Consider the following 11,570-nt stretch of genomic DNA (forward strand, 5'->3'; position numbering starts at 1 on the left):
CCCACACACACACACCCCACACACACACACCGCCCCCACACACGGCCCCGCCCACACACACGCCCCCCCCACACACACACCGGCCCCGCCCCACACACACGGCCCCACCCACACACACACACCCACGCCCACACAGACCCACACCCACACCCACACAAACACACACACACCCACCCACTCCCACACCCCACCACTCACACACACCCCCCCACACCCCCACACACCGCCCCCACCACACACACACCCCGCCCACACACGGCCCGGCCCCGCCACACACCGGCCCCACCCACACACACCACACCCCCCCCACACACACGGCCCCCCCCACACACCGGCCCCGCCCACCACACCCCCCCCGCCCCACACACACCCCCCCCACACACCCACCACGCCCCCCACACACACACCCCGCCCACACACACACCCCACACACACACACACACCCGCCCACACACACACACCCCCCCACACACCACACCCCCACACACACGCCCCCACCCACACACACACCCCCGCACACACACACACACACCCACACACACACCCACACACACACACCACCACACAGACACACACACACCCCCACCCACACACACACACACCCCCGCCCACACACACGCCCCCCCACACACACCCACCACCGGCCCCACACCGCACACCCCCCGCCCACACACACCCACCCCACGCCCCCACCACACACCCCCCCCACACACACACACCCCCCCCCCACACACCACCCCGCCCACACACACACCCCCCCACACCCCCACCCCCCCACCCCGCACACACACTGGCCCCGCCCACACACACGGCCCCGCCCACACACACCGGCCCCGCCCACACACGGCCCCGCCCACACACACACCGGCCCGCCCCACACCCCCCCACCCCGCCCACACACCCCCCACCCACACACACACGCCCCCCGCCCACACACCGGCCCCACACACACACCCCACCACCACCGGCACCGCCCACACACACGCCCCACCCGCCCCACACACACCGCCCCCCCCACACCCCCGGCCCCGCCCACACACACGGCCCCCCCACACACACACTGGCCCCGCCCACACACCGGCCCCGCCCACACACACACACACCCCCCCACACACACCCCCGCACACACCCCCCACCACACACACCCCCCCCCACACACCGGCCCCGCCCACACACCGGCCCCGCCCACACACCGGTCCCCCCCACACACCGGCCCCCCCCACACACACCCCCCACACCACACACCCCCCGCCCACACACACACACCCCGCCCCGCACACACACTGGCCCCCCCCACACACCGGCCCCGCCCACACACTGGCCCCACCCCCACACACACGCCCCCCGCCCACACACCCGACACACTGGCCCCGCCCACACACTGCCCCGCCCACACACACGGCCCCCGCCCACACACCGGCCCCGCCCCCACACCGCACACCAGCCCCCCCCACACACCGGCCCCGCCCCCCCACACACGGCCCCGCCCACACACACGCCCCCGCCCACACACCGGCCCCCCGCCCACACACCGGCCCCGCCCACACACACTGGCCCCGCCCACACACACGCTCTGGCCCCGCCCACACACACACACTGGCCCCGCCCCACACACACACACCCCGCCCACACACTGGCCCCCCGCCCACACACAACGGCCCCGCCCACACACACGCCCCGCCCACACACACTAGCCCCGCCCACACACTGGCCCCGCCCACACACTGGCCCCGCCCACACACTGGCCCCGCCCACATGACGACACTGGCCCCGCCACACACCCGGCCCCGCCCACACACCACCGGCCCCGCCCCGCCACACACACTAGCCCCGCCCACACACTGGCCCCGCCCATCACACTGGCCCGCCCACACACTGGCCCCGCCCACATGACGACACTGGCCCCGCCCACACACTGGCCCCGCCCACACACTGGCCCCGCCCACATGACGACACTGGCCCCGCCCACACACCGGCCCCGCCCACACACCGGCCCCGCCCACACACTGACCCCGCCCACACACCGGCCCCGCCCACACGCCGGCCCCGCCCACACACTGGCCCCGCCCACACACACCGGCCCCGCCCACACACCGGCCCCGCCCACATGACGACACTGGCCCCGCCCACACATGGCCCCGCCCACACACACTGGCCCCGCCCATCACACTAGCCCCGCCCACATGTACGACACATTGGCCCCGCCCACACACCGGCCCCGACACACTGGCCCCGTCCCTCTAGTAGCCCCGCCCATAGACACGCCCACATGATCTCTGGCCCCGCCTCTCCACAGACCCGTCACACGTCCCTGGTTCCCGCCCGCTGACCCCGCCCACTGACCCCGCCCCGTCCCAAGGCCCCGCCCCCGTTAAAGAGTTGTTGGTGAGATTTGTGATTTGTGATTTGTGATGTGGTGTGGATGCACTTTATTACTGTGATCTGTGTTGTTATTAGTGTTAATGTGACTAAAGCAGCGTAGCATCATGTACCGAACCCACAGACCACCAACCCTGGTCGTGTGGCAAATAAAGATTATCTATCTATCTATCTATCTATCTATCTATCTATCTATCTATCTATATATCTATCTATCTATCTATCTATCTATCTATCTATCTATCTATCTATCTATTTATCTATCTATCTATATATCTATCTATCTATCTATCTATCTATCTATCTATCTATCTATCTATCTATCTATCCTATCTATCTATCTATCCATCCATCCATCCATCCATCTATCTATCTATCTATCTATCTATCTATCTATCTATCTATCTAAGGTTACACAAAAAAGCTGGAGAAACTCAGCGGGTGCAGCAGCATCTATGGAACGAAGGAGATAGGCAACGTTTCGGGTCGAAACCCTTCTTCAGACTGATCGGGGGCGGGGGTGGGTGGGGACAAGAAAGGGAAAAGGAGGAGTAGCCAGAAGGCTGGGGGATGGGAGGAGACAGCAGGGGGACTGAGGAAGGGGAGGAGACAGCAAGGACTAACAAAATTGGGAGAATTCGATGTTCATGCCCCCGGGGTGCAGACTCCCCAAACGGAATATGAGGTGCTGTTCCTCCAATTTCCGGTGCTGCTCGCTGTGGCCATGGAGGAGACCCAGGACAGAGAGGTCGGAGGCGGAGTGGGAGGGGGAGTTGAAGTGCTGAGCCACCGGGAGGTCAGCTTGGTTATTGCGGACCGAGCGGAGGTGTTCGGCGAAACGAACTATCTATCTAGATCTATCTATCTATCTATCTATCTATCTATCTATCTATCTATCTATCTATCTATCTATCTATCTATCTATCTATCTATCTATCTATCTATCTATCTATCTATCTATCTATCTATCTATCTATCTATCCATCCATCCATCCATCCATCCATCCATCCATCCATCCATCCATCCATCCATCTATCTATCTATCTATCTATCTATCTATCTATCTATCTATCTATCTATCTATCTATCTATCTATCTATCTATCTATCTATCTATCTATCTATCTCTATCTATCTATCTATCTATAGTGAATAGCGTTTTTTACACTCTATCCAATCAGCGGAAAGATTATACATGATTACAATCGAGCCGTCCACAGTGTACAGACACATGTTAAAGGGAATAACGTTTAGTGCAAGGTAGAACAAGTAAAGCCCGAAAAAAAGATAGACCAAGGATCTCCAGTGAAGCAGATAGTAGTTCAGGACCACGCTCTAGTTGTTGGTGGGATACATAGAAACATAGAAAATAGATGCAGGAGGAGGTCATTCGGCCCTTCCAGCCAGCACCGCCATTCATTGTGATCATGGCTGATTGTCCCCTATCAATAACCCGTGCCTGCCTTCTCCGCATATCCCTTGACTCCACTAGCCCCTAGAGCTCTATCTAACTCTCTCTTAAATCCATCCAATGACTTGGCCTCCACTGCCCTCTGTGGCAGGAAATTCCATAAATTCACAACTCTCTGGGTGAAAACGTTTTTCTCACCTCAGTCTTAAATGACCTCCCCTTTATTCGTAGACTGTGGCCCCTGGTTCTGGACTCACCCAACATTGGGAACATTTTTCCTGCATCCAGTCCTTTTATAATTATATATGTCTGTATACGAACCCCCTCATCCTTCTAAACTCCAGTGAATACAAGCCTAGTCTTTTCAATCTTTCCTCATATGACAGTCCCACCATCCCAGGGATCAATCTCGTGAACCTACTCTGCACTGCTTCAATCACAAGGATGTCCTTCCTAAAATTAGGAGACCAAAACTGCACACAGTACTCCAGATGTGGTCTCACCACAGCCCTATACAACTGCAGAAAACCCTCTTTACTGCTATACTGAAATCCTCTTGTTTTGAAGACCAACATTCCATTAGCTTTCTTCACTGCCTGCTGTACCTGCACGCCAACTTTCAGTGACCGGTGTACAAGGACACCCAGGTCTCGCTGTACCTCCCCCTTACCTAACCTAACCCCATTGAGATAATAATCTGCCCCCTTGTTTTTGCCGCCAGAGTGGATAACCTCACATTTATCTATATTATACTGCATCTGCCATGCATCTGCCCAGTCACTCAACCTGGCCAGGTCACCCTGCAACCTCCTAACATCCTCTTCACAGTTCACATTGCCACCCAGCTTTGTGTTATCTGCAAACTTGCTAGTGTTGCTCCTAATATCCTCTTCCAAGTCATTAATATATATGGATGGTTCAGTTGAAGAAGGGTTTCGGCCCAAAACGTTGCCTATTTCCTTCGCTCCATAGATGCTGCTGCATCCGCTGAGTTTCTCCAGCTTTTTTGTGTACCTTGGATGGTTCAGTTGCCTGATATCAGCTAGGAAGGAACTGTCCCTGGATTTGATGGTGTGCGTATTCACACTTCTGTTCCTCTTGCCTCATGGGAGAGGGGAGAAGAGGGGTGACCAGGATGTGACTGGTCCTTGATGATGCTGCTGGCCTTGCCGAGGCAGCGTGAGGTGTAGACGGAGTCAACGAAAGGGAGGTTGGTTTGTTCGACAGTCTGGGCTGCGTCCACAGTTCTACAATTTCTTGCGGTCGTGGATGGAGCTGCTCCCAAACTGTGCCGTGATGCATCCCGATAAAATGCTTCTGAAGAAGTTGATGAGAGGCGTTGGGGACATGCCGAACTCCCGAAGCCTTGGCCATAGTTTCCACGTGTTTGAGGACAGTTGTGATTCAATTGTGCTGCTGCAATTAAGAATCTAATTTTTCTATCTGGGACAAAGGACAATAAAACACTCTTGATACTTGACTCTTGACTTAACCCTTGACACTTAAATCTTTACAATTAAGATTCAGATTCAGATTCAGATTCAATTTTAATTGTCATTGTCAGTGTACAGTACAGCGACAACGAAATGCATTTAGCATCTCCCTGGAAGAGCGACATAGCAAATGATTTGAATAAATAATAATAAGTGTCCGGGGGGGGGGGGGGGTGGTGGTGATTGGCAGTCGCCGAGGTACGTTGTTGAGTAGAGTGACAGCCGCCGGAAAGAAGCTGTTCCTCGACCTGCTGGTTCGGCAACGGAGAGACCTGTAGCGCCTCCCGGATGGTAGGAGGGTAAACAGTCCATGGTTGGGGTGAGAGCAGTCCTTGGCGATGCTGAGCGCCCTCCGCAGACAGCGCTTGCTTTGGACAGACTCAATGGAGGGGAGCGAGGAACCGGTGATGCGTTGGGCAATTTTCACCACCCTCTGCAATGCCTTCCGGTCGGAGACAGAGCAGTTGCCATACCATACTGTGATGCAGTTGGTAAGGATGCTCTCGATGGTGCAGCGGTAGAAGTTCACCAGGATCTGAGGAGACAGATGGACCTTCTTCAGTCTCCTCAGGAAGAAGAGACGCTGATGAGCCTTCTTGATCAGAGTAGAGGTATTGTGGGTCCAAGAGAGGTCATCGGAGATGTTGACTCCCAGGAACCTGAAGCTAGAAACACGTTCCACCTCCGTCCCGTTAATGTGGATGGGGGTGTGCGTGCCGCCTCTGGACTTCCTGAAGTCTACAATGAGCTCCTTGGTCTTCTTGGAGTTAAGGGCCAGGTTGTTGTCAGCGCACCATGCTGCTAAGTGCTGGACCTCCTCCCTGTAGGCCAGCTCATCGTTGTTGCTGATGAGGCCAATCACCGTTGTATCATCTGCATACTTGATGATGGTGTTAGTACCATGTACAGGTGTGCAGTCATGGGTGAAGAGGGAGTAGAGGAGGGGGCTCAGCACACAGCCCTGAGGAACGCCGGTGTTCAGGGTGAGGGTTGAAGAGGTGTGCTTGTCTAACCTCACAGACTGGGGAATTAACTCTTGACCCTTGACGTGTCTGTTCCGGGTCGATGTGCTGGTGATATTTACACCCCTGGCCCTGCATCTTCCTGGGTGGGGAGCCAGTGACGGTGGGCAGGGGTCAGACGCCACCATGCACAGGCGGCAGTGGTGAGAGCCAGCACTGGGATCTCAGGGTTCCCCAGCAGCAAGCACCAGGTGGCGGTGAATCCCAGCAGGGCGATGGTGTATCCCAGCAGGGCAGCTGTGGGCCAGGGCTGGGCATAGGGGCGTTGGAGTGCCAGGGCAAGGGTGACGGTGCCGGGAGCAGCCCACAGGAGGCCGAATGGGGCAGCGAGGAGGAGGCACAGCCCGACATAGCCCTGGGCCCCACAGCACCATCGCCACAGCCCCGCAGCCCTGCAGAGGCCCAGCAGAGAGCAGCAGGAGCCAGCGACTCCCAGCACAGCACAGCACACCCACCAGGCCCACACGTCCGTCTCCAACAGCCACAGCAGGCTGAGAAACCCCCCCCAGCTCAGCGCCAGCAGAAGTGGATGGGCTGGACCTCTCCACACCACCGCCACACAGGCAGCGACCACACACATCCCAGCAGGCCCAGCACAGGCCAGCAGGAGGCAGGAGAGCCCCACAAAGCCCAGCGCCCCGCAGGAATCCCAGCAGGCCCGGGCCAGGCGGGTGTGCCCCAGCAGGGACCAGCAGAGGCCACCGGATCCCAGCAGGGCACAGCAGACCAGGTAGAGCTCGGCACTGTCCGGAGAGGCCGCGGGAAGAGCCAGGAGCAGCGCCAGGCCCAGCCATTCCCAACGCCGGCTGCCCCGGCCACCTCCTCCAGATGCCCCCACCTTGAGGGGCAGCTGCAGAGGGTCCACCCTCAGCCCAGGGTCTGCATGAGGGAGGGGTACATGGGCAAGCTGAACACTAGAGGCACAGACATGGGACATCCCACCACGAGCATAGAGGGTCTTTAGCTATCCCTCCAACCCAACCCAGCTACAGTAGCCCTTGGCAATGTTGGCAAGCTGGAAAAGGCACGGAGAAGATTTACGAGGATGTTGCAAGGAGGACAGGTGTGAGCTACAGGGAGAGGTTGCGTTGGCTGGGACTCTATTCCTTGGAGCGCAGGAGGGTGAGGGGTGATCTGAAAGAGGTGTACTAAATCATGAGAGGAATAGTTGCGTAAAGTGTCTTGCCCAGAGTAGGGGAATCGAGGACCAGAGGACATAGGTTTAAGGTGAAGGGGATAAGATTCAATAGCAACCTGTTTCCATGCTGTATCACTCTATAACTCCCTGGCTGTGTCTCTACTGGTCCAGGTGGAGTTGGTGGGGTGAGGAGGTGGGGACAGTGTGGTGGTCTCCGTTGCTGGTGGTGGGGGGGGGAAGATGGGGCGATATCCCCCTCTTCCTGCCGAGCCACTCTCTCACCCACCCGGCCCACCTTCACTATCCAGGAGGTTCTGTGGATCTCTGGGTATCTGGTGACCCGGGTGGAGTGGGCAGGGGTCGGGGTTCAGCAGCTGCCGCTCGGAGCCTGTAACACAACAGGAAACGTGTGAAAACACCGATCATCCCTCTGGATCATAGACTCACCCTGCACCGAGACAGGCCCTTCGGCCCAACACCTCCATGCTGTCCAACATACCCCAATTGAAGAATACAGTTGAAATTTTAATGGAGATTAATGCTGATAAGTGTGAGGTGCTACATCTTGGCAGGACAAATCAAAATAGGACGTACATGGTAAATGGTAGGGAATTGAAGAATGTAGGTGAACAGAGGGATCTGGGAATAACTGTGCACAGTTCCCTGAAAGTGGAATCTCATGTAGATAGGGTGGTAAAGAAAGCTTTTGGTGTGCTGGCCTTATAAATCAGAGCATTGAGTATAGAAGTTGGGATGTAATGTTAAAATTGTACAAGGCATTGGTGAGGCCAAATCTGGAGTATGGTGTACAATTTTGGCCGCCCAATTATAGGAAGGATGTCAACAAAATAGAGAGAGTACAGAGGAGATTTACTAGAATGTTGCCTGGGTTTCAACAACTAAGTTACAGAGATAGGTTGAATAAGTTAGGTCTTTATTCTCTGGAGCTCAGAAGGTTAAGGGGGGACTTGATAGAGGTTTTTAAAATGATGATAGGGATAGACAGAGTTGACGTGGACAAGCTTTTCCCACTGAGAGTAGGGAAGATTCAAACAAGGGGACATGACTTGAGAATTAAGGGACTGAACTTCAGGGGTAACATGAGGGGGAACTTCTTTACTCAGAGAGTGGTAGCGGTGTGGAATGAGCTTCCAGTGGAAGTGGTGGAGGCTCATTCCAAAAATAAATTGGATAGTTATATGGATGGGAAGGGAATGGAGGGTTATGGTCTGAGCGCAGGTATATGGGACAAGGGGAGATTATGTGTTCGGCACGGACTAGAAGGGTCGAGATGGCCTGTTTCCGTGCTGTAATTGTTATATGGTTATATCTCTCGTTTCCCTATCCCCTGGCTCTGGCGGAAGAAGGGTCTCGACACAAGTCCCACCTGCCTGCATTTGGTCCATATCCCTCCAAACTTGTCCTATCCATGCACCTGTCTAACTGTTTCCTAAATGTTGGGATAGTCCCAGCCTCAACTACCTCCTCTGGCAGCTCGCTCCATACACCCACCACCCTTTGTGTGAAAAGGTTACCCCTCAGATTCCTATTAAATCTTTTTCCCTTCACCTTGAACCTATGTCCTCGTCCTAGATTCCCCTACTGTGGGCAAGAGATTCTATGTGTCTACTCAATTCATGATTTTATAGACCTCTATAAGATCACCCCTCATCCTCCTGCACTCCAAGGAATAGAGACCCAGCCTACTCACCCTCTCCCTATATGTGAATATAGAAATACAAACACTAAAGCAAAACAGACGTCCCAAAAATGGATCATTTAGAAACATAGAAACATAGAAATTAGGTGCAGGAGTAGAGGCCATTCGGCCCTTCGAGCCTGCACCGCCATTCAATATGATCATGGCTGATCATCCAACTCAGTATCCCGTACCTGCCTTCTCTCCATACCCTCTGATCCCCTTGGCCACAAGGGCCACATCTAACTCCCTCTTAAATATAGCCAATGAACTGTGGCCTCAACTACCCTCTGTGGCAGAGAGTTCCAGAGATTCACCACTCTCTGTGTGAAAAAAGTTCTCCTCATCTCGGTTTTAAAGGATTTCCCCTTATCCTTAAGCTGTGACCCCTTGTCCTGGACTTCCCCAACATCGGGAACAATCTTCCTGCATCTAGCCTGTCCAACCCCTTAAGAATTTTGTAAGTTTCTATAAGATCCCCTCTCAATCTCCTAAATTCTAGAGAGTATAAACCAAGTCTATCCAGTCTTTCTTCATAAGACAGTCCTGACATCCCAGGAATCAGTCTGGTGAACCGTCTCTGCACTCCCTCTATAGCAATAATGTCCTTCTTCAGATTTGGAGACCAAAACTGTACGCAATACTCCAGGTGTGGTCTCACCAAGACCCTGTACAAGAACCTCCCTGCTCCTATACTCAAATCCTTTTGCAATGAAAGCCAACATACCATTCGCTTTCTTTACTGCCTGCTGCACCTGCATGCCTACCTTCAATGACTGGTGTACCATGACACCCAGGTCTCGCTGCATCTCCCCCTTTCCCAATCGGCCACCATTTAGATAATAGTGGCCGATTTCCCATTTTTCAACCAAAATGGATAACCTCACATTTATCCACATTATACTGCATCTGCCAAACATTTGCCCACTCACCCAGCCTATCCAAGTCACCTTGCAGTCTCCTAGCATCCTCCTCACAGCTAACACTGCCCCCCAGCTTAGTGTCATCCGCAAACTTGGAGATATTGCCTTCAATTCCCTCATCCAGATCATTAATATATATTGTAAATAGCTGGGGTCCCAGCACTGAGCCTTGCGGTACCCCACTAGTCACTGCCTGCCTTTGTGAAAAGGACCCGTTTACTCCTACTCTTTGCTTCCTGTTTGCCAGCCAGTTCTCTATCCACATCAATACTGAACCCCCAATGCCGTGTGCTTTAAATGTGTATATTTAACCATGAATAAACAACATACCTCTGTTCCAAAACTCCCTTCACAAACAGAAAGGCATCTTAATTAGTCTGAAGAAGGGTCTCGACCCGAAACGTCACCCATTCCTTCTCTCCAGAGATGCTGCCTGTCCCGCTGAGTTACTCCAGCTTTGTGTGTCTATGTTTGGTTTAAACCAGCATCTGCAGTTCCTACCTATACAGGGCATATTAATCACATCACCACTGAACTGTCTAGACATATCTAGATGCTCCCTCCATCTGATTGCAGAATGGTGTTGCAACTATATTCTGGCACCAATATTAAATGCTTGTCAAAATATCATGTACATACCAATAATTACAGGAGTTATTATTACAGGGAAAATCATCTGTTTTAATAATCCCTCCTCCCTCCAGCCCTAATTGATCCGGCCCCAGTACATTTGACAATTAAATACTTGTCTGTCCATTCTCTCCACAGATGCTGCCTGGCTCGCCAAGTTCCTCCAGCACTTTGTATATTGCGTAGGATTTCAGCATCTGCAGTTCCCTGTGTCTCCATTTGGGGATGTTATTTAATTCCCATTTGATTTCTGGGCGTGTGGGATGTAATCTTGTGGTTTATTTGTGAGGACTCGTCTCACTGTGGGTTGGGTGGGAACAGGGTGTGATGTAAACTCACAGACATGCCTAAAGGGATAGTGAGTCAGTGAAACACTGACAGCTTGCTTTGTCAGCAATGGTTATTGATGCCTCTGTGTGTGTGTGTCTGTGTGTGTGTTCATGTCTGTGTGTGAATGCGCGCACGTTACTAGTGTCTGTGTGTGTGTGTGTGTGCATACGCGCCAGTTACTGAGGTGAGTGTGTTTGTGTCTGTCAGTGAGTGTGTGTGTGTGTGTGTGTGTGTGTTTTTTGGTTGTGGGTGGGTGGGTGTGTGCGAGAGTGTGTGTGAATTTGTTTGTGGGTGAGTGTGTGTGTGTGCGCATTTGCGTGTTAGAGAGATTGTGTGAGTGTGTGTTTGTGTGTGAGAGGGAGTGTGTGTGTGGTAGCTACTGGTCTGTGTGTCTGTGTGTGTGTGTGTGTGTGTGTGTGTGTGTGTGTATGAGTGGGCGTGAGTGTGTGTGTGTGTGCGTGAGTGTGTGTGTGAGTGTGCGTGAGTGTGTGTGTGTGTGTGTGATAGAGTGTGTGAGAGAAGGTGTGTGTGTGTGTGTGTGTAAG

General features: G+C 53.9%; 1 protein-coding gene across 1 annotated transcript; it reads right to left on the minus strand.

Annotated features, from left to right (window-relative positions):
• Window positions 1-6,363: 6,363 nt before the first annotated feature.
• LOC129694460 (uncharacterized) lies at window positions 6,364-10,978 on the minus strand. The gene is made up of 2 exons (XM_055631177.1): window positions 10,396-10,978; window positions 6,364-7,831 (listed from the first exon to the last, which is right to left on the minus strand). The coding sequence occupies exon 2, from the start codon at window positions 7,240-7,242 to the stop codon at window positions 6,364-6,366; it is 879 nt and encodes a 292-aa protein (XP_055487152.1). The 5' UTR covers window positions 7,243-7,831; window positions 10,396-10,978.
• Between the last annotated feature and the right edge of the window lie 592 nt (window positions 10,979-11,570).

Source organism: Leucoraja erinacea, unplaced genomic scaffold (assembly GCF_028641065.1).
Source record: "Leucoraja erinacea ecotype New England unplaced genomic scaffold, Leri_hhj_1 Leri_67S, whole genome shotgun sequence".
NCBI lineage: Eukaryota > Metazoa > Chordata > Chondrichthyes > Rajiformes > Rajidae > Leucoraja > Leucoraja erinaceus.